This window comes from Anolis carolinensis, chromosome 6 (assembly GCF_035594765.1).
Source record: "Anolis carolinensis isolate JA03-04 chromosome 6, rAnoCar3.1.pri, whole genome shotgun sequence".
NCBI lineage: Eukaryota > Metazoa > Chordata > Lepidosauria > Squamata > Dactyloidae > Anolis > Anolis carolinensis.
The window spans coordinates 7,929,823-7,953,217 of NC_085846.1; the positions used below are offsets into that span (position 1 = coordinate 7,929,823).

The 23,395-nt window shown below is 46.0% G+C and overlaps 2 protein-coding genes across 9 annotated transcripts in view; one reads left to right on the plus strand and one right to left on the minus strand.

Moving 5' to 3' along the window:
* The window catches only part of zfhx2 (zinc finger homeobox 2), a 33,822-nt gene extending 17,125 nt beyond the window's left edge, over positions 1-16,697 (plus strand). Inside the window, exons 2-10 of one of the 2 annotated variants that reach the window (XM_062984221.1) lie at positions 411-2,872; positions 3,435-3,904; positions 4,936-5,230; positions 6,723-6,788; positions 7,066-7,112; positions 7,693-7,893; positions 8,477-8,609; positions 9,404-12,835; positions 13,505-16,697. In XM_062984221.1, coding sequence (XP_062840291.1) covers positions 466-2,872; positions 3,435-3,904; positions 4,936-5,230; positions 6,723-6,788; positions 7,066-7,112; positions 7,693-7,893; positions 8,477-8,609; positions 9,404-12,835; positions 13,505-14,334 — 7,881 coding nt within the window. In that variant the 5' untranslated portion in view covers positions 411-465 and the 3' untranslated portion in view covers positions 14,335-16,697. The remainder of the gene's footprint in view (positions 1-410; positions 2,873-3,434; positions 3,905-4,935; positions 5,231-6,722; positions 6,789-7,065; positions 7,113-7,692; positions 7,894-8,476; positions 8,610-9,403; positions 12,836-13,504) is intronic. The other variant, XM_062984222.1, reaches the window with a different exon arrangement.
* Positions 1-23,395, minus strand: part of thtpa (thiamine triphosphatase) — a 56,513-nt gene that overhangs the window by 26,344 nt on the left and 6,774 nt on the right. Inside the window, exons 3-6 of one of the 7 annotated variants that reach the window (XR_010007199.1) lie at positions 16,310-16,454; positions 11,286-13,183; positions 251-352; positions 8-127 (exon numbers count right to left, since the gene is read on the minus strand). Coding sequence is in view for 2 of the 7 variants with exons in the window: in XM_062984229.1 (XP_062840299.1) it covers positions 251-275 (25 nt within the window). In the remaining 5 variants the exon portion in view is untranslated. Of the gene's footprint in view, positions 1-7; positions 128-250; positions 359-4,541; positions 5,249-11,284; positions 13,184-16,309; positions 16,455-23,395 lie in introns of those variants that run through there. The other 6 variants (XM_062984229.1, XM_062984230.1, XM_062984227.1 and 3 more) reach the window with 6 other exon arrangements.

Below are 23,395 nucleotides of genomic sequence, written 5' to 3' on the forward strand. Positions count from 1 at the left end.
ATCTTACCCAATTTATATATCTTGATCTGATAATCTTAACAAAAGCAGTTTTTCTTTTCTGAAGCCTTGAACACAGCTCTTCAGCCAAACAAAAAGTGTACAAGACAGCAAAGTATGAAGGTAAAGTCTGCAGAAATAATATGTCAATTAGTGAAAATGCAAAAGCAACTTTTATTGAGGGAGATGGTTTATCTGTGCGCATCAGGGAAAGGGCATATAACATGGGCAATCAAGTTGTGCATGGACTTACGATTCCACAGATTTGGTCGAACCATAATTTTTTGATGTTCACCAGATCACCTGCGTCTCTGTCCAAAGATGAATGAGGTAGAGTGAGATTTTCCTTTCTTTCCTGAAAAAGAGCAACGCAAAAACTCACAGGTTTGCCTTATTATTTCTGCCCCCTGCAGGGTCTCGGCTCCTGTGCTGAGATGACCCCCCCGCGCCCCTCGTGCCCGCACCGCCATGGACGCCTCCTCTAATCCTGCCTCCTCCTGCTCCTCCGCTGCTGTCCCTTCGGTCGACGGGCAGGATGACAGGGCCACGCTTTGGCCCCCTCAGGGCTCTCCTGCCTCTCCAGCCACCAAAGAACCCCCCCTCCTCCTTGCGGACCCTTCCTCCTCCACCTCCCCTTCTGACGAAACCATGAGGCCCTGCTCCAGTTCCCAAGCAACGCTTGGCTCCGCGAAGCTCCCGGCAGCCATCTTGCCTGCCCCACAGCTCCAAGCAGACTGTGGCCCAGCGACACGTAACCAGTCCCCCTTCCCACAAGCAACATCCCCTGAAGAAGATGGGGAGAAGCAAGAAGCAGAAGGTGGAGATGAAGCAGAAGATGGCGGACGCGAGGCCCAGCTCTTCTTCTTTGCCGAAGGCTCAGCCTATCTCCTCAATGGCGGCCATGTTCTCTTACCAAAGGGCTCCCCTAGCACCACGGCTCCCCCAGTGTCCATCCTCCACGTCCAGCGCGGTGGAGGCCCTAACCAAGGCTTTATGTCTACTGACCAAATGTCCCAGAATACCTCAGCGCCAGGCGAGTGGACTCCTCATGGCGCCTTCTACAGTTACCGACTGACCGGGCCTGCCGCTCGAACCACATCTGCCAAAAACGCTCCCACCAAACCCAAAGATGCCCCCACCGCCCATGGGGAGGATGAGGAAAACCCCAAAGGGGAAGCCAACCGTGGCCAAGAAGAGGAGCTACCAGGGACGCCCATCTGGCTTTGCCTAATATGCCGTCTCTCTTTCCGCCGGGGTCGCTCTTTGGCAACTCATGCCCATGCAGCCCATGCGGTGCAGCTGAGCACCAACGAATGCCAGGCCCTGTCCAGAGAGGCTTCTGCCGTGTTCCAGGGTACCACACTTGGCTTCCTAGAACCAAATAATCCCACCATCAGGGCAGACCTCAATGCCAGAATGTGTAGCAGATGGGTGAATGTAACGGAAGAGAAGGAAGAGGAGAAGGAAGAAACAAAGAGCCAAGAAAGTCAATGTGAGCCACCTGATGCCAAAGATTCAAGGGTCGGCGGTGCGCACAGGGCCAAGGGGAGTATGGAGGAGGACAAACCAGAAGAGGAAGAAAAGGAGGAGAAGGAGGAGGCAGTAGCAGCATTGGCAGCTGAAAACCACAAAGAAGAGGACAGGCTTCTTCCAGACCAAAGCTCAAATGGCCAAAGCCCACCCATGGGTGCCAACACCCTCCTCTCAGAAACACCTTTAATGAAGGCCAACACCTCTGAAGCAACTGCAAGCATTGGGTTGCTTAAGGAAGAAGTCAGCATGGAGTTTGCCAATGAACCTGCAGAGTTTGGGTCAACCAACGAGGTCACCTGTACGGAATTAGCTGGCAAAGAAGTCAGCGACACCGGAGCAACCACCAAAATTAGTAACAGCCTAGCCAATGACACTGATTCCAGTGGAACTGGATTGGTCCATAATATTTCGACAGATGACTTGGTACTCCCTGCCAGCAGTGTTGGGATGGCCAATGACATATCTAGCATTGGCTTTGAAATCAACAACGGGATAAGCAACAACAGTCACAATGGAGGGCCCAGCCTTTCCTTTGGTGAGGATTTTACCACCATGGCCTACTCTGGGTTGACCTTATCTGGCCACATGTCCCTGCTACATTCACGCAACTCCTGCAAGACTCTTAAATGTCCCAAGTGCAACTGGCATTACAAGTACCAGCAAACCTTGGACGTGCACATGAAAGAGAAACACCCGGAGAACAACAGCCACTGTGCGTATTGCAGCACTGGGGGGGCACATCCCCGCCTTGCCAGGGGCGAGAGCTACAACTGTGGCTACAAACCCTATCGTTGTGAGGCTTGTAACTATTCCACCACCACCAAGGGCAATCTCAGCATTCACATGCAGTCCGACAAGCACTTAGCCAACCTGCAGGGCTACCAGGCCACGGGAGGAGGCGGGACCTCCTCGGTGGTAGCAGCCCCGCCGGTGACCCCTTCCCCATCTTCCCCCGATGAGAAGGAATCAAAAGGCAAATCCTCCTGGCAATGCAAAGTCTGCAGCTATGAGACCAACATCTCTCGCAACCTGCGGATCCACATGACGTCCGAGAAGCACATGCAGAATATGCTCTTGCTCCATCAGGGGTTGCCCTTAGCCCTGCCGGGGCTACTGGGGCAACCCCAGGCCCCGCCTGGAGGCAAAACACAGGCCGAGCTCTTCCAGTTCTACGGGGCACAGACCCTCGGGCATTCCCATCACCCACATTCCCATCATGCTCACGCTGGGGGCAACCCAGGCCTGCGGAGTGATAAGCCCATGGAGCAAACCCAACTGTTGCTCAACGGAGGCTTCGCACACCTCAGTTCAACTGGCAGGAAGATAGCCGCTTTGGGGTCAGGTAAGGGAAAATCGGCTTTTCCTACTTTCCTGTTAATGTTAAACAGGCTACACCTAATCTTTGGCCTTTACTTCTCCATTCTCAGGCTTCTGATCACTTTTTCTCTTTCTGATAATTTTTTGTGTACTTGTCGTTCAATCTTCTTTTTTCCCCCATAAGATCTTTTAACTTTTTTGTGGGGCAACCCCGGGCCCTGCCTTCCAGTTTTTGCTCTTCCAGTTCTACAGGGCACAGACCCTTAAGCATTCCCATCACCCACATTCCCATTATGCTCACGCTAGGGGCAACTCCAGCTGGTAATAGCCAAATTTGACTTTTGTGGGGTAACCTTTGGCCAAGCACCCTTAAAAACCCAAGGCAAAAGGTATACCAATTGATCTGGAATTTTTTTTTTCATCCTACCTTTCTCCAAAAATGCAGGTTTTTTGGTAATGTTGGTTAGGAGCTTGGGCACCATAACATGGAGTTGGGTTTCCTTTCACGTTGCATTTATTTAGGCTTGTACTTCCATCCAAATATATTCTATATCCCTCACTTATTTCTCCCAATCTTTTCCCTGCAGCCCCTGCATCACTCTCTCCGGAAACCACCACTCCTACTCCATTGCCACCCCATTCTGGATCAGACCTGACAGTTCCCCAGAGATTGTTTGGCTGCCTGGTGTGCCAAGCATTCAGCACCGATAGCCTGGAAGCGCTATTACGCCATGCTTCCGTACCACGCTCACTGCCCGAGGCTGAGTGGAAGGAGGTGTCCGGCGACTTACACCGATGCAGGCTCTGCGCATATGGCACCCAGCTGAAGGCAAACTTTCAGCTCCATCTCAAGACAGACAAGCACGCCTTGAAGTACCAGCTGGCGGCCCACCTGCGAGAAGGGGGCAATGTTGGAGTGCACCTAGGGGCGGACCTTCCACTTGGCCCACCCCTTCATTTGCATTGCAACCTCTGCGAATATGAGACCAACAGCAAGGAGAAGATGCGGTTGCATGTGGCTGGTGCTGGACACCAGGAGGCACTGCAAGGTTACAAGGTATGAAGTTAGGTGAGGTGGGGTCAAGTGGAGTGGATGGGGCTTAGGGATAACATAAATGGTAGTAGTCAAGGAATGATGAAACCACATTTGTTGTCTTGAAGAAGCTTATAGAAGGTGCTTAAAGGTTTATGGGTGTGATCAAGTAAAAAAGATGAACTGGATTTCAGAGAAATGTCGACAGATTCCTGTATGGGCAGAGATGTTGGATTATCTGTTTTTTGTAGTCCCTTTTTGTAATTCTAGGCAAACAATGTTTCTAGAAATCCTTAAGGGATTATTGAGAGAGGTATAGACTGATTATATAGGCATTGAGCATGCCTTATCCAGAATCCTGAAATCTTCCAAAATTCTCCAATTGGGTGGCTGAGATAGTGACACTTGTGCTTTTTGATGGTTCTGTGTACTATGTTTTCATGAACAAAATACTACAAATATTGTGCATAAAATGCCCTTCAGGCTATGCATATGAGGTATATATGAAACACAAGTGAATTTCATGTTTGGACTTGGGTCCCACCTCCAAGATATCTCATTAGGTAGATATATGGAAATCTAGGGATTCCAAAATCCAAAAAAAAGTCCAAAATTCAAAACACCTGTTTCCAAGTATTTTTGATAAACAATACCCTACCAGTACCTTGGGATTTCTTTAATGTGTCAAGGTTTATGGTGGTCCATGATAGCATTACGCAAAGATATCTGACATTTTTGGTCTCAAGCATTTTGGATAAGGAATACTCAACCTGTACTTCAACAATGGCTGAAGAAAAGATTGGAAGTCATTTTTACTTTTTCCTTCTTTTTTCTATCCAGTTTCTTTTTTATTTTTACCTATTTCCCTTCTCTTTCTTCCATTTTCTCTCTTCTTTGTTTATATTTATATAACAAAGCATTTTATTATTTATTAAAAATCTTAATAAAAATGATAAAAAGGAACCAAGAAGATGCCAAGGGGTGCAGTTTTTGGTAGGATAAAGGTAGTGGATCCCCTTCTTGCTGGCTGTAGCTCTTTTGGTTTCTACCATCAGTTCCTTCTGGAAATGGAGGCGACGTCGGCTCCATCCACAGCAGGATCCGAATCGGCCCAATTCCACTGCCTCCTCTGCAACACGGATGCTCTGAACCGCTTAGTGATGATCCAACACCTTCGTTCCCCCCAACACCGAGATGCGCATGGCCAGTGGCGCCTCCAGCTTCTTCAGAATGGTGAAAATGCTCCGGGCCTGGAGAGATACATCTGTTTTGCTCCTGTGAACTCTGCCAGTAGCGAGCCTGCAGGTCGGCCATTGAAGGCAGCACAGATGCCCGCGTCCAGCAATGGCGGTGATTATTTTAGGGGCTCTTTAAAAAATGGAAGAAGGCAGACTGCAGGTTTTCAGTGGATAATGATATATACAGAAATCTATGAGGCATTGAAAAGAAGGCCCCAAAAGATAACCAATAAAACAGCTGTAAGAAGGCATAATTTTGCCCAAATGGTGGCTAGCACAGTCTACCTGGGTGGGGGTGCAAGGGGATCAGAGATGGTACCACATATTCTGCCATCCTTCCATTTGCCATCCCACCCTGACCCTGGCTTCCCCTTTGCTCTGTTTAATATATTCCTGTGTCTGTGAATAGTGAAGCGCGAAGCAGCTGAATGCCTTGCATCGTCCTTCCATCCTTCCTCTTCCACAACCACCGCCAACCCCTCCCTCCCACCTCCACACACCCCCCCCCCCCGCTTCATAATGGATTATGACAGATACTGGGGTGGTTGCCTAGCAACCTTCAGGAAGAATGAAGGAAAAGAGAAATGAGAGAGATGTAGGGACCATAAGCGGTGGTGGTGGTGGTGGGGGGGAGACGTAAGGAAGAAAGATAGATTTCTCTCTATTTTTCTCGCTCTTCCTCTCCCTCCCTTCTCCCCCAGATGGTAGCTGCCCCCCCCCCCACCTCTTGTCTCCTGTGCCCGAGGGGACGCCCGTCCAAGCAATGCCAGTTGGCCCTGTTCCCAGCTTCAATTTATCTCTTCAAACACCATTGACCCTCCATTCCTACCTGCATGCAGAAGTCAATAAGAATCATGTTTATAATAGAATATGGGAGAGGGGCTATGTCTGGAGTTTGTTGGGGGTGACTATAGGCCAGGACCTAATGTCAGTCAAGGTGCAGCAAGAGAGGAATAGGATACTGAGGTCTTTGGTTATAGTTTGAGAGTGATTTGGGGAAAGCTTAGTGTAAGAGAGAAGATAGGGATGAGGAATTTGGATGCACCATGGAAGAAATGTGGGGGAAACCAGGTAGTGGTGGTCCTGTGGAGAAGGGTTATGGGGAGCTTATAGGAAGAGATTTGGGGAAGCTAGAACTACAGTAGAAGAAGCATGGGGGGCACCCTGAGTAGTGAGAAATGGAGGTCTTAGCATCTTGGCGGGTGTATTGAATAGTGTTAATTGAGTTGCCAATGGCAGTGAGGTTGCTCCTACCAGGCGGGGAGGCGAGCCCGTTCGATATTAACGATCCCACTTGGGTTGAGAGTTTAATTAGTCTCTGACGAGGATAAAGTCCTAGATCGTGCGTCATTCCGACTTCCACAATGTTGGCGGCGGAATTCCCTCTGTTTCTCCCCATTTTCCTTTCAATTTTTCTGAACTTTTTGGCTTCCAGCCTTCTGAAAGAGTACTATAGGAATGAGAAGGGAGAAATGTAAACCTATCTGTGGTGGGGGGTGGGGGTGGGCTAGGATAAAAAAAAGTTTCCATCTAGACATTGGAGGTGACCAAAGGATAGTAACACCCCCTCCCATTTTTATTTTTTGGTTTTCTCCCATTTCTAGGGAAGGAAACTACATCAGACATTTCATTCCCTGAAAAAGAATTGCAGTGTCAAATTCGGACGTCTGGTGAGTTGCTTTTCCCCTCTTGCATACCATCTCGTAAGGGTACTCCTCTCCATGGCATCGTTGCACAGCACACTCCTTTGTCCTGTCTGCAGTTGTCCTCTCCACCCACCTGACTAATTTCTCTTCTCCCATCACATCCCAAAAAACTTGTGAACTGCGGTCACCCTTAGGGTCCCCACCAGGCTTCTGGTGATGTAAAGATGCCTATTTGTTGTCTGTTGGAGATGCAGTACATCCTTACTTTCTTTTCCCATCCTTTCTTTTCCCTTTTTTGCAGGTTCTAATGAAGCTGAAACGAAAGCTGGAGGTGTGGGCGATACTACTGTGAGTGGGGCATAATGGCACTGGGTGGGTGGAGGAACTGCTTGGAGTTAGGTGACCATCAGGATGATTGCCTGCATGATTCTGGAGCAGACTTGCTTGAATAGCCATCGTAGGACAAATGTTGCCACCCATCCACTCTCATACATTTCAAATGAAGTGGAGTGGCCTTAAAATATATATTGTTTGGAAGTAATGCTTTTTAAGTGATAACTTTACCTATAACTTGCAACTTTGGGAGGACTGGATCTGTTAAAAGTCACCACTTCTGAAACATGAGTGGGCATTTTAGGTCATTTTAAAGATTTGGCGGGATAAAGTATTATAAAGTTTTAAAATGCGAAAGTAATGTGTTTATAACTTGTTGCCATTGTGTTACTCACAACTTTTACAGAAATAATGGCCAACACTAATGTGCTCCCTTTAAAAACGAGTTCAGATTTGCTTGCCTGCTATCTCTCTTGTTCTTTCCAGTTCTGACTCTTTTAGATGATTCATAATTCTTATAGTTAAGATGGTTGAGAAAGATTGAGCCAATTTTCTTCCTATATCTTTCCTCTTGTTAACATCTCCTGGAAACCAGGTGTTCTGCTGTCCATACTGCAACTATGTCGACCAGTCCACCGAAGCTGTGCGGGCTCACACCATCTCCCAGCATGCTGTGCAGCCCAAGTTCCGTTGCCCACTGTGCCAGGAGCAGCTGGTGGGCCGCACCAACCTCCACTTTCACCTCAGCCACATTCACAATGTGGTGCCTGAATGTGTAGAAAAGCTGCTGCTGGTGGTGAGTGAGCTCACTGGATGATATTTCAGAAGAAAGTTAATTGGCTGGGATTGAATGGCATTGCTTCTCTTTTGGATTCCAGTGTTTCTTTTATACAACTGGGGACCAGTGATCTTCCCAGATGGGATTGATTTTGGGATCTCATCAGCCCCTGCCAGTGTGGCCAGTAATGCTGGTAGTTGTAGTTCAGAGTCACTTGGAGAGCCTCCTGTTTTGCTAGTTTACAGAGCAGGCAGTTAATTCAAGAAATGAAGTTCTTCCTTTCATGAGACAATGGAGGAAACTTGGCTTGATGAATGTCTGCTTATCCTTCTATTGCTAAAGAGGCTCTTGGAAGACAAAGATGGGCAGAGTTGAAGAAAATAGAGAGGTTAATCTCTTAAGCACTGATTGGAAAGGAACTAGAACACCAGGATAGAGTTGCACGAGTTATGATCTTGATAGAAGATGCCTTTGATCACACTAAGAGAGGTTCCTTAACTGCTGCTCTGCCATCCATGAAATGGTCAAGCAGCTTTTGTAACTTCATTACTTTAGTCTTCTCTAATTTTGCTTTGTATCTTTCTTTTTATTCAATCTCTAGGCCACCACAGTGGAAATGACCTTTACCACCAAAGTTATTCCTGGCCGCAGTGTCTCTCCTGATCCACCAAAGTCAAGTGGGACACCCAGCTCAGAGCAAGGGGCTGGAAATGAACCCAAGAGTCCCCTTGTTGGTAAGCAACATTTCTATCCTTTAGTCAAGATGGCAGCATTCACTTGTTTGACCGACCCTATTGATGGTCAGTTTGTCTTCAGAACATATAGCTTGGCACCCTAGTTATTCCATCGTTCCAAGAAAGCAGGAACTGCAGCTGAAGTAAAACTAAATGACAGATTCTCTTTGCATTTTGTGGAGCTTTTTCTTAGGTTTTCCCCCCATCCCCCAGGTGTCATAAAGGCTAGACATTTTGTTCACTAGTCTGAACATGAAAATTCATGATTCTTAGGATGCTATGGCAGGAAACTCAGTATAATACCAGTCACTCATCAATATTAGAGGCTAAGTGTAATAACAGCACAATTTGTTTGCAACTTCAGTAACACACCAAACTTTTAACATTTCTACATGTCTCAATCTCTGGATAGGTTAAGGATGGAAGCTTGACGGTAGAGCCATACTGGAAGACCTAGAGATAACTAGAGAGAACAATCTAGAGGTTCACATCTAGATTATTACACAACTACTGATCCATCTTGGGTTGTGGGATACACTACTTATGTGTAAAATCAGCAAAAAGTGGCATTCTAAAGATTAACATGCTTATTTGGTGTCAGCTTTTCTTGACCATCCACAAAAGCTTAGTTTTTAAGGTGTGATTCAAGTTTTTGTTGATTTCTAGCAGGCGGCCAACATGGATATCCAACACCAACACTGTAAGTGTACCTAACAATCTTCTCTTTTCTCTCTCTCTCTCTCTCTCTCTCTCTCTCTCTCTCTCTCTCTCTCTCTCTCCTTTCCCTTCATCAGCACCAACTGTAAGGGAGAAGACCCCTCCAGCTCCCATGCTTTGCCCTGGATCCCCTCCCCCTCCTGCCTCTTCCCCTGCTTTACCTGCAGATCCACTGGAAAAACCACCTCCAATCTCTTCGCCGCCTCCGCCGCCGCCACCTCCTCCACCACCACCTCCAGTTGTTCCTCCAGAGTCTGAAGATGAAGACCCTCCTCGATCAAATGCTCCACATGAGGAGCAGCTGCCACCATCACAGGTTCCATCTGAGATCCCTGATGTCTCGCTGCTTACTCCTCTCAGCCAAGACCCCCGGCATCCCCTTTCCTATCGCAAGGCAACCAATTTTGCCTTAGATAAGTTCTTAGATCCTGCCCGTCCATACAAATGTACAGTATGTAAGGAATCCTTCACTCAGAAGAACATTCTCTTGGTGCACTACAACTCTGTCTCCCACCTACACAAGATGAAGAAGGCCTCAGCTGATCCCTCAGCGCCATCCCGGGGTGAGTCGGGCACACCGGGGACTCTCCAGCCATCCTCAGACAAGCCCTACAAGTGTACCACTTGCCGGGTCTCATACAACCAAAGTTCTACTTTGGAGATCCACATGCGATCAGTTCTGCACCAGACCCGTTCCCGTGTAGCCAAGATGGAAGCTGCTGGCAAAGCAGAACTGCCGCCTACTGAATCAGAACATCTAAATGAGACACCATTGGAAACCGAGGTCCCCAACTGTGTGCAGGTACCAGCACTTCCATTTTTGGCACCATCCACAGCAGAACTACAACGCTTCCCCACACCCTTATTTACACCACCGCTGCTTCCACCCTTTCCATTGGTACCAGAGTCTCTCTTAAAACTCCAGCAGCAGCAGCAACTCCTGCTACCCTTTTATTTACATGATCTCAAGGTGACCCCTAAGCTGGCTTTAGCTGCCCCAGCACTGACACTCCCAACCACACCACCTGTGTTGCTGCCATCCATGCCAACCAAGGAAGAGCAAGCACCAGCAATTGCCAACAACCCTAAACCTGAACCAACTGAAGAAGCTGAAGTGGAGGAGGCAGAGGGGAGTCAGCCAGGAAATGAGGCATCCCGTACAGCAGCCAAAGCCCTTCTGGAAAACTTTGGCTTTGAGCTTGTGATCCAGTACAACGAGGGCAAGCAGCCTGCCACAGTCGCTCCAACCATTGCCCCACGTCCTCCGGTGGGCAAGCTGCAGTGCGGCACATGTGGGAAACAATTCTCCAACATGCTGATCCTAAAAACACATGAGGAGCATGTCCACCGGCGGTTCTTGCCTTTTGAGGCACTTAATCGCTATGCTGTGCAGTTTCGGAAAAGTTATGACAGCATGTATCCGCCCCTGCCACCAGTACTACCCATTGAAACTACCACCGCTTCTTCTTCTTCCGCCACTACAACTGCCGCAAACACCACCCCAATAGAGACTACCACAGTCACTGTTACACCAGCTCCCATGCCCCAGGAGATTCCCTCCCTCTGTCCTCCTTTTTTAATGCAACCCATGCCTGTGGTGGTCCCACAACCAGAAGTTGAAACCCCCCGTGTGTCTCCCGAACACTTGAAGTCTCTATGGTTTCGAGGGGAGGAGGAGGAAGGTGGCAGTGCCTCTGGAGTGCTGGAACCATCTCGGACAAATTTCCCAACAACCCGGCGCTTTTCTCGTACCAAATTCACTGAGTTCCAGTCTCAGGCTTTGCAGTCCTTCTTTGAGTCCAGTGCTTACCCTAAAGATGGAGAGGTTGAGCGGCTGTCAGCTCTCTTGGGTTTGCCCAACCGCGTCATTGTGGTTTGGTTCCAAAATGCCCGTCAGAAGGCCCGGAAGTGTGGAGGTGAAGCTGGCATGGCCAGTGGAAGTCTTAACACACAGCCTACCTGCAAGAAGTGCCGGATATCCTTCCGCTGCATCTTTGAGCTTGTGCGCCACCTCAAAAAATGCTACAATGACCAGCCTGAAGAAGGAGATGGATATGGAGTGGAGGAAGATAACGAGGGCCCTGAGGATGAAGAACAGGAGGAAGAAGATGAAGAAGAAAAGGAAAAGGAAGAGCCTTCAGGTACAGAGGGGGAAACTAAGACAGATGATACAGAAGAAAAAGTCCCAGAGGAGGAACAGCCAGCCCCAGCAGATCCATTAGAAGGTTCAAGCAACCATGTATGTGATCAGTGCCCAGCTACTTTTTCAAGTGCTGACCTCCTCAGTGTCCACCGTACCAGTCATATGCCAGCAACTGCTCCTCCACCACCCACCACTGGCCCTTCCCCCTCTCTAGATTTGCCACCCTTAGCATATTGTGAACGTACCGCCTACCCGGATTCATCTCGGGCACAAAAGCGGAAGCATGAGGATGGGAGCTTGTCACCCACTGGGAGCGAATGTGCCAGCATGGCAGGTGGGGATAGCGAGCCCCCCCGGGACAAGCGCCTCCGCACCACCATTTTGCCAGAGCAGTTGGAGATTCTGTTCCGCTGGTACATGCAGGACTCTAATCCGACACGGAAGATGCTCGATTGTATCTCTGAAGAAGTTGGGCTCAAAAAGAGGGTAGTCCAAGTGTGGTTCCAGAATACAAGAGCCCGCGAGAGGAAGGGCCAGTTTCGGTGTAACACCAGCACCACTATTCCAAACAGTAAGCCCTCACCATCGCTCCCCACTACTTTCCCAAAATTCAGCCCTTCACCACGAGATCCATCTATCCATTATGGAGCTTCCTTCACCTCCAGCCTCCCTGTGGTGAGCTTGCAGCTGCCACTAGCTAAGCCTGAAGTTCCTGCTGATGTAAACATACAGGAAGAAGCAGCTGAAGAAGAGTTATCCAAGGAGAATGAAGATCGGAGCCTGTCAGGAGGAGAGCTAAGTGACTCGTCCTCATCCTCATCTTCATTAGCTGATCTGGATTTCTCCAGTAACCGGCGGAGTCGAGCAGTGGATGGTGGATCTGGAGGCATGCATGACTCTTTGGGCCAGCGCCGCTATCGGACACAGATGTCCAGCATCCAGTTGAAGATCATGAAGGCTTGCTACGAGGCCTATCGAACTCCCACCATGCAGGAGTGTGAGGTGTTAGGTGAGGAGATAGGGTTGCCCAAGCGGGTAATCCAGGTCTGGTTTCAGAATGCCAGAGCAAAGGAGAAAAAGGCTAAGGCAGCCACTGGTGATGAGGGCACCCCCAATGCTCAGGCTCAGTCTGAGTGCCCCTACTGTGAAATCAAATATGATTTTTATGTGTCTTGCCGTGGACACCTCTTCTCTAGGGGCCATCTTGCCCGACTCAAGGAAGCTATCAAGGCCCAGCTCAAGAGTGAGAGCAAGTGCTATGAGTTTGTGCCAGACAAAGGGACACCATCTCCAACCAGGTTGGGCTCCTCAGTGCCTCCCACCACTGTGTCATCTTCCCTGGGAAGCATGGCACCCTTTGTGCCAGGTGAGTGAGCAGTAAAAAAAAGGTAAGGTATGTTACATCCAAGAGTAGAAACCCAAGGCTCTATCTTCTTTTACAGGGGCATGTGATATCTCCGTCATACAGTTTTACCACTCAGTCATTTTCAGTGGAGGTTTTCAGTTTCAGGCCACATGCTTGTATCCTTTTTATTCCAAGATGCAATGTTTCAAACTTTCCTTCCATCTTGTCTTCATCTCTCTTCTATCACTTCCATCTCTTAAGATTTCTGTTGTGGTCAGTGAGTCAGAGGAGACTCTTAAGTTGAAAATAGTATAGGATCGCCATTCTCTGCCACTTCTGCATCAGCTAACCAAGGACTGCAGATGTATCCTTTGCCAGAAATAAAACACAATAATAGCTCTTAGATGCAGGTATTCAATTGTGGAGGATAGATGGTTTATCTGTACCTTCTTGATTATGCCCCTAGACCAGTTATGCTCAACCTGTAGGTCCCAGAAATCCTAACAGCCAGTAAATCGGCTGGGATTTCTGGGAGTTGTAGGCCAAAACACCTGGGGACCCACAGGTTGAGAACCACTGCTCTAGACCTTTAAGAAGGGATGGAGGTGGGGGCAGCAAAAGGTAGTGAAAGCAGAAGGAATTAAGAGGACAGTAATTTCACGGCTTTTTCTCTCTCTCTCATTTCAACAGGTCCATCTTCTTCCTCTGGAGTTCTGAGCAACCCTTTGTCCGCCAGCCAGCCAGGCCCTCCTTTACCTCAACAGCTTACTCCAGAGCCGGCTCAGCTTGGTCCTGCAACAGAGCCTGCTCCTGTTCCTGAGGCTGCCCCAAGCGACAGCCAGGCAGACCCCTCTTCAAATCCAGCCCAGGAACCCTCCTTGTCCTCCACTGCCACACTGAAGAACCTCAAGACGTTAAAGGCCGCCGTTCCAGCTCTCTTGGGTGGCCAGTTCCTGCCCTTCCCTTTGCCGGCAGCCACAGCCGCGGCCCCCTCACTGTTTGGTGCCCAGCTGCCTGGGGCTTACTTCCAGCAGCTTTACGGCATGAAGAAGGGGCTCTTTCCCATGAATCCTGTCATACCTCAGACACTTATGGGGCTGCTGCCCAGCCCCCTGCTCCCAACGCCCACGCCTGAGCCACCTGTGGAGGTATCAGAGGCCCCTGGCATCTCTACGGTTGACGTGACTCACCAGTACCTTTGCCGCCAGTGCAAGGCAGCCTTTGAGAGTGAAGGGGCAGCTGCTGCCCACCAGGCTGCTTTCTGCTACTTTGGGCGCCAGCCCCCTGCTGCCCCACCTCCGCTGCGGGTGCCCGTGTGCACCTACCATTGCCTGGCCTGTGAGGTGCTTGTGAGCGGACGTGAGGCGCTGGGGGCCCACCTGCGCTCCAGCGCTCACCGGCGCAAGGCCGGATCCAACGCAGCAACCGCATCGGTGTTTGCCAAAGAGGAATCCAAATTACCTCACTCGGACTCCAACCCAAAAAGTAACGCTACCTCTACGACACTACTAGCTTTATAGAGACGGATGCTACACTGCCACCATTGAGAGAGAATGACTAATGAACCAGCCAGTGGTGGGGTGGATACCACTTGAGTGCCACCCCTGCCCAAATCCAATAACCCTCATGCAAAGCCCAACTCAACCTCTCCCTTTTCTTACTGCCAGCAAGGAAGAGCAAACAGCACATATAAGTGATAGAAGCCCACCAACTGCCCGAGCCAATCCCAGTCATTCACTCATCTCAGACCCCACTCTTTGTTCCAAAGTGTGCACATCTTGTGCCACTCATTTTGTAGAATTGTCACTTGCCCCTGAGGTTGAACAGGAATGCAGTCTGTCCATACAGAATGGCTTTGTGCTCTTTCTATGGTATAGGATTGGTTTGGATGAAGGAAATGGGACTTCTTATAGAACAAGGCTGAAAACCTTGCTTTTCTGCAGATGTTGCTGCAGGGCACTTCCCAGCATTCCTGACTACCAGCTGTGCTGGTCAAGGTCGCTGAGACTTGCCTGTCTAACAGCTCCAAAAAGGCTGCATGAATGCCAACCCCAGTATAGAATATGGAAGTTATTTTCCTTGACCTAAGCAAATCCTTTTGACACTTCTGCCTACACCGACTCACATATCTTTGCCAACTAAACTGATCAGCCCTATCCTATATACCATCCCATGTGTCACTTGAGCCTGATTCCCTACCTCTCCAACTAACCTGCCTCCCAAAACTGGATCCTACTTGGACCGCCAGAGCTGACCAAATCCAATATGGATGCCAGCTCTCATCCATTCCCTCTCGCTTACCAGTGTATTCCAGTCTTCCATCTCCTGTGGCATACACATGTACCTCATGTGAGAGTTGCTTATTGTTCAGGACTCCCATTGCATCTTAGAAGAACTTTTTGATATTTCTGCCAAGAATCTCAAGATGAACCCTGCCATTTTACGCTCACATGTTCCCTATACTTAGGGCTTTTCACCTGTGGGTGAGTTCTCCCTACACCTTTTGTATCCCCAGGCAGCAACATCTCTCCTCACATCAATGGAAATGCTCTCAAATTACTCCATCTCGTCTTACATATTTCCCCCTTTACATTGCCACATGTGGCCCAAAGCCCTTCTCTTGCCACAAGTGTGCTCAGACCTTCCTTTAAAACAGCAGCTGGCACACTCTCGACAACCTTGTGCACCCAAGTCTCCTCTCTCTCTTTTACACACACACCTGTTAGAGCTCCCTCTCTCACACTCACCTTCCACCCTTTTACTGTGTTACAAACTGAAGAAGGCCAAAAAAAGCAAAGCAAACAAAAAGTATGGACAGAATGAAAATGATGAACCCAAGGAGACAAAACTTAGGGGAGGGTGGGGGGCAAGATGAGAAACTGAGTCCCCCCTCCCCACCCCCACCCCTCCCAGAGCATGCGCTGCCCATTGTGTATAAAAATGACCGTCAAGGATGGATGGACAGACTCCCGAACTGTTGATGGATTTGAACGACTTGAACAGCAACCAAACAGGGAAAGAAAAAGGCATTGCTTTTTTCTTTCCCACCATTTCTTTTTTCCTCTCTCTCCTCCTCCTCCTCCCCAGTTGGGTCTTTACCTGCCCCGGGGAACCAAATAAAACCGACAACCTCGCTGTCTTTTTCCTCCTGATAGACGTGACTTCCGTCTCTGTGCGGGAAACGACACAAAACCTACTCCAATGGCTTTAAAAAAACCCGAAAACCAGAAGGATCCTCCCGTCATGCACACACAGCCATGCGTCGTGTGCCGACGTCCTTGCAAAAAAGAAAAAAGAAAGAAAAAAAGAAAAAAAACACAAAAAACCCTCTTTATGAATCCAAAGCTCTTAAAAAACTTCTATACAATAACCAAAAAATATGAAAACCAACAGTGAGAGAGAGACTACCCACTAACAAAAAGGAATAATAAAAAGCAAACTGGAAATAATTTTTTAAAAGAAAAAAGACATAAGATGATGAAGAAAAAAGTCAACCTTTTACATTTCCCCGTCCTCTTTGTGTCAATTCTTTTGGGGTTCCTTTTCCTGTTCTTTTCATTCCTTCCCGTTACGTGTTTTGACGTCCTCCCAAGCCAACCAAGATGGACGTGAATTTTAAGAAGTTGATGAAAGTGGAAACCTGTGGGGTAGAAAAAGGGGTTAAAGAAAAAGCCGCACTTAACCAAACGAACTACATATGGGGTGTTAAAGAGGGATGGGGTTCTTCAGTGGCTCGCCCTCTGGACCACCCTGTTTTCCTCAGAACCCCCTTCTCCCCACAACTTTACACCCCAAATGGGGAGAAGGGAAAATGTCTTTCTGTTGTGTATTTAAAGGGGGGGATGGGGAACAATAAAAAAGAAATAAAATTATATTAAAGAGATGATCTGGAAAAAAATCCAAATGTGCTTCTGGCGGGAAGTAATGGTTAGTCTTCCAATATTGCTGGAGGGTGAGAGTGGGAAAGTTACATGAATTGAGACCAGCATTTCTCTTTCCTAAATCTAGTTCCTCTTGTTTAAGGTATAGGTTGAGTATTTCTTACCTGAAATGTTTAGAATCAGATGTGTTTTGAATTTCAGATTTTGATGGATTTTGGAATATCTGTGTTTGCATATGCATACATAGATATCTTGCAGTCTAAATACAAAATTCATGTATATTTTATATAGACCTTATACACATAGCCTGAAGGTCATTTTATGCAATATTTTAAATAATAAATTTATGCATGATATTTAGTTGATATACAGTGAACCATCAAAAATCAAAAGTGTCACTATCTCAGGCATCCATGTGGACAATGTTAGATTTTGGAGTATTTCAGATTGGAGAATTCCGGACAAGAGACGCTCAACCTATATCGATGATTTACAGTATCTTTACACCTGCTTGAACTGGTGGCACTTTTTAAAAGCTCCACTTCCTCAGTTGTTCACCTTTAGTCTTGTTTTATCTGTGTTATGAATGTTATTATATGGCCAAGATAGCAATTTATAAATTTGCAATTTACAGCAAGCTGATGCAAAAGAATTTAAGCTTTGCAGTTACAAAACCCAAGGCAATCACTTGTGAACGGATCAAATTATTAATTATCAAATTTCATTCAGACAAAACCTAATCCGATTATTTCTGTGTTTTCCTAAAACCCAAAAGGAAATCCCAAGATACAAATCTTGTGTACTCTAAAACACCGCTTCTCAAACTGTTGTTTCTGACCCTAAATGCCCTTTGGTTCAATGTTAGGGTCACAAAAAACATGGCAACAGTAAAGGGTTTCTGATTGCCACATTTCCACAAACAAGCAGTGTTTACAGTGGACTCATAGAATCATATAGTTGGAAGAGACCTTGTTGACCATCCAGTCCAAACCCCTGCCAAGAAGCAGAAAAATCTCAAAGCACCCCCGACAGATGGCCATCCAGCCTGGTCAAAAGCCTCCAAAGAAAGAACGTTCACCACACTCTGGGGCAGAGTTCCACAGCTGAACAGCTTTCACACTTAGGAAGTTCTTCCTAATGTTCAGGTGGAATCTCCTTTCCTTTAGTTTGAAGCCATTGTTCCATGTCCTAGTCACCAGGGCAGCTCCCTCCTCCCTATGACTTCCCCTCACAATCTTGATACATAGCCCTCATCATGCCTCCTCTCCGCCTTCTCTTCTGCAGGCTAAACATGCCCAGCTCTTTTAAGCTGCTCCTCATAGGGCTTGTTCCCTAGACCCTTGATCGTTTTAGTCACCCTCCTCTGGACACATTATAGCTTGTCAACATCAACTTCAATTGCGGTGCCCAGAATTGGACACCGTGTGATTCCAGATGTTGTCTGACCAAGGCAGAATAGAGGGGTAGCATGACTTCCCTGGATCTAGACACTAGACTCCTATTTAAGCAGGCCAAGATCCCATTGGCTTTTTAAACCACTGCATCACATTGTTGGCTCATGTTCACTTTTCCGTCCATAAGGACACCAAGATTTTTTTGCACACGTACTGTCAAGCCAGGTGTCCCCCATTCTGTATCTTTGCATGTCATTTTTTCTGCCTAGGAGTCTCTTGCATTTGTCCCTATTGAACTTCATTTTGTTAGTTTTGGCCAATCATATCTAATCTGTTAAGATCATTTTGAATTCTGCTCCTGTCTTCTGGAGTATTGACTCTCCCTCCCAATTTTGTGTTATCTGCAAACTTGATGATGATCATGTCTTCTAACCCTTCATCTAAGTCATTAATAAAGATGTTGAACAGAACCAGGCCCAGGACGGAACCCTGCTTATGGCACTCCACACAACACTTCTTTCCAGGATGAAGAGGAAACATTTGTGAGCACCCATTGGGTTTGTTCGCTTAACCAATTAGAAATCTACCTAACCATAGTTTTGCCTAGCCCACATTGAACCAGTTTCCTTGCCAGAAGGTCATGAGGGACCTTGTTGAAGGCCTTACTGAAATCCAGATATGCTACAACTATGGTGTTCCCTGCATCTGTCCAGAAAGTGGAAAAGTTTTTATGAAGTGCAGAAAGTGCTTCAGCTGCATTCCATACAAAGGGAAATCAGGCTGCTAGCCAGCCTTGCAAAAGCTGATTTATTAGCAGTAAATATTTGATTTTTATATGTATTTTATATAAATATATACCTGGGGTCATGAAAAATTTCGCAGACAGAAAGGCATCATGAGTGGGAAAAATTTAAGAAGCCCTACTTTGGAACGCTGTTTATCCTTTGCTAACAATACCCCAAAACAAAATGTCCATAGAAAGAAAAATACACTTTTTATGAACTCACAAGTCAGAAGGGGAGGAAAAGGCAATGACCAAAAATCCAAAAAAAAAGTGTGGGTCTAAAATTAGTATGATACAATTTGATGTTATGCTAAGTCGAATACTCTTAGCTGTTACAGTAGAGTCTCACTTATCTAACATAAAAGGGCTGGCAGAATGTTGGATAAGCAAAAATGTTGGATAATAAGGAGGGATTAAGGAAAAGCCTATTAAATGTCAAATTATGTTATGATTTTACAAATTACGCACCAAAACATCATGTTTTACAACAAATCGACAGAAAAGGCAGTTCAATACACGGTAACGTTATGTACTAATAACTGTATTTACGAATTTAGCACCAAAACATTGCAGTGTATTGAAAACATCAACTACAAAAACTGGTTACTAACAAAAATGAACTTACAATAACAACATTGTTGGAAATTAAATCCGTAAAAAGTTCAGTCTTTGCTGCCTAGAGAAACGGCTGTGGATCCGGGCAGGAGGCTGACTGAGTTGGATAATCCAGAACGTTGGATAAGCGAAAGTTGGATAAGCAAGACTCTAATGTATATAATTTTCTCAGAGTAGAGGGAATAAACCTAAGCCTACACAGGCCCACCTTGCCATCCAATACATCTGACTGGCTACAAAAATATAATACAGTAGAGTCTCACTTATCCAACAAAAGCGGGCTGGCAGAATGTAGGATAAGCGAAAATGTTGGATAATAAGGAGAGATTAAGGAAAAGCCTATTAATGTCAAATTACGTTATGATTTTACAAATTAAGTACAATAATATCATGTTTTACAACAGAAAAAGCAGTTCAATACATGATCATGTTATGTAACAATTACTGTATTAACGAATTTAGCACCAAAACTTCGCAATGTACAGTAGAGTCTCACTTATTCAACATTCGCTTATCCAACGTTCTGGATTATCCAACGCATTTTTGTAGTCAATGTTTTCAATACATCATGATATTTTGGTGCTAAATTCATAAATATACAGTAATTACTACATAGCACTACTGCGTATTGAACTACTTTTTCTGTCAATTTTGTTATATAACATGATGTTTTGGTGCTTAATTTGTAAAATCATAACCTAATTTGATGTTTAATAGGCTTTTCCTTGATCCCTCCTTATTATCCAACATATTTGCTTATCCAACGTTCTGCCGGCCCGTTTATGTTGGATAAGTGAGACTCTACTGTATTGAAAATTTTACTACAAAAACATTGGCTACTAAAAGGCAAATTGTGTTGGATAATACAGAACGTTGGATAAGCGAGACTCTGCTGTATTAAAATCATAGCCTGACTCCTAGCAGGGTTTGGAAGGAAGACATTATAAAGGTTACATTTTCTTAGTAACGAGAGATACTTTTCAAAAGTACTGGAATTAAGCCCTTTGGCCAATATTACATTCCTTTTTTTAAAATTACTTCCCATTAGTTTAAAAGGTCGTGTTTAATAGTGCTTTTATTGGGCACTTTTTGACAGGATTTCCTCACAATTTTGCGCAATTCTAAAGACCTTGGAGAAAAGCAATGAGTAATGCAACCATCTACTTTCCCAGATTTGTAACTAACTGTACCAGCCAGGGAATGAATTTCTCTCAAAAGTTACTTTTACATGCTCTGAGTATAGGCCCTGGAAGCCACATTTAAACTCTTTGTTGGGCCTATCACTTACCTTGAATCCATCAAACATCCCAGTTTCTGCCATTTGCTTCCACTTAAAAAAAAGGGAATTCATAAACATTTTGGCCACCTATGCCTCCACTCCCCCACCCCAAAATAATTGAGGGAATAGTTTCTCTATTATCCTATAACTGGGAAAACTTGGAACTGGTTGTGCCTTCTGTTGCTACGGAAACGGGTGCCATTTTGGGAGCTAGGGAACACGTTGCCATGGAAACAGCCGCCATTTTGGGACCCATACTGTACATGGAAGGCTTCCTCTTATAAAGTTAGGCCAAGGCTACTCAAGTCTGTTGCCCTGGTTCAGTCCTACAGGATCTACTGTCGCCAAAAAAAGGCCATGGCGGTGTTGCCAAGTGAGTACTGGCCCTTGAGTGGAGAATTTGTGTGCTATTTGTCCTTGCTGATTTTACCTTATGCATATATTCTCTCGGGATCTCTAGACAAGGCATGCGCAAACTTGGGCCATCCAAGTGTTTTGGACTCCAACTCCCACCATTCCTAACAGCCTCAGGCCCTTTCCTTTCCCCCCCTCAGCCGCTTATGCGGCTGAGGGGGTAAAGGAAGGGGCCTGAGGCTGTTAGGAATGGTGGGAGTTGGAGTCCAAAACACCCGGAGGCCAGGCCGAAGTTGGCCCATGCCTGCTTTAAACCCACCAGTGTGATTGTATTGTCAGCTCCTCCAGACCGTATCTACTATACATATAGCATGAAGATCATTTTATGCAGTATTTTTAAATATTTGTTTTACATGAACCTAAATTTGTGTCTCCTGAACCAACGGAAAGCAAACTTATCACAATCATAACGACCAATGTGGACTATTTTGGAGTACAGTAGAGTCTCACTTATCCAACATTCTGGATTATCCAACACATTTTTATAGTCAATGTTTTCAATATATCTTGATATTTTGGTGCTCAATTTGTAAATACAGTAATTACTACATAGCATTACTGTGTATTGAACTACTTTTTCTGTCAAATTTGTTGTATAACATGTTTTGGTGCTTACTTTGTAAAATCATAACCCAATTTAATGTTTAATAGGCTTTTACTTAATCTCTCCTTATTATCCAACATATTCGCTTATCCAACGTTCTGCCAGACCGTTTACATTGGATAAGCAAGACTCTACTGTATTTCAGATTTTCCAGATAAGAGATGCTCAACACCCGGAAAGCATCTTTCCCAAATGCTTTCCTCTCATGTACAAATAAACCATTTTGTGATGAAGACAAATCTGCACACAGCCGAGCAAATCTAAACACGAAAATGAAATCACTGCAGTATGACTAACTAGGAAACAGCACCGAGGAAGCATTGTTTGAAGCGCATAGCGAACACCAGGCTTGACTTTCAGGGAATTACAACGTTCTGGGTTTCTTTTTAAATGCTTGTTTGCAAGTCATTTCGTAAGAAGCAAAAAAAAAAAAAAGCCATAGGACCAACGGCACTCCAAAGAGGATGCAGTTTTCCTATTGTCCATAGATGTCTCCCAGATGTGTCTCTTATACCACCCATCGATTGGAAACAGGCTTCATGAAAGTGGAGGTGAGAGTATGGAAAGCCATCCTCAACTACTGGCTACTAGTGTTGTGCTTTTGTATGGAATTGCTGTTTGTTTTGTGTAGTTTCATTCGTGTCATCTCATTTTCGTATTGTGTCCTGCCAACGAAAATGGGCTGCCTATACAACACGAATGTGTGTCTCGCAAGGGCTGGAGGGGGGAGGGAGGAAGAAGGGGGTTTTGAACTACACACACAAGTTCCCCAGCCAAACCCACTTGATATTGATATTAAAGTACAGTAGAGTCTCACTTATCCAACATAAATGGGCCAGCAGAAGATTGGATAAGCAAAAATGTTGGATAATAAGGAGGGATTAAGGAAAAGCCTATTAAACATCAAATTATGTTACGATTTTACAAATTAAGCACCAAAACATCATGCTTTACAACAAATTTGACAGAAAAAGCAGTTCAGTACACGATAACATTATGCAATAATTACTGTATTTATGAATTTAGCACCAAAATTTTGCAATTTTACAAAAACATTTTGTAAATTTTGCAATTTTACAAAAACATTGACTACTAAAAGGCAAACTACGTTGGATAATACAGAACCTTGGATAAGTAGAGCTTGGTTAAGCGAGACTCTACTGTATTTTTAAAATAAGGTTGCTCCCTCTGCAGCCAGCCATTGCCAGGCAGGCAGAACTGTTTGTTTCTCAATCCCCTGCAAGGCGAAGCAGAGAGCAATGCTCTTTTGGGGGGGGGATTACAATGAAACCCCAAAAAGTATTTGCTTTCAAAACTGTTAAATAAAAATAAAACACCCAAGGGACCAGAGGGAGGACTGAGGCAGCCAGGCAGGCAGACAAACGGAGAAGGGAAAGGATTTTTTTTTTCGTGTCAGGAGCAACCTGAGCTTCTGGAGTTAGAGAATTGGCCGTCTGCAAGGACGTTGCCCAGGGGACGCCCGGATGTTTTGATGTTTTACCATCCTTGTGGGAGGCTTCTCTCATGTCCCCGCATGGAGCTGGAGCTGATAGAGGGAGCTCATCCGCACTCTCCCCGGGTGGGATTCGAACTTGGCAGCCTTCAGGTCA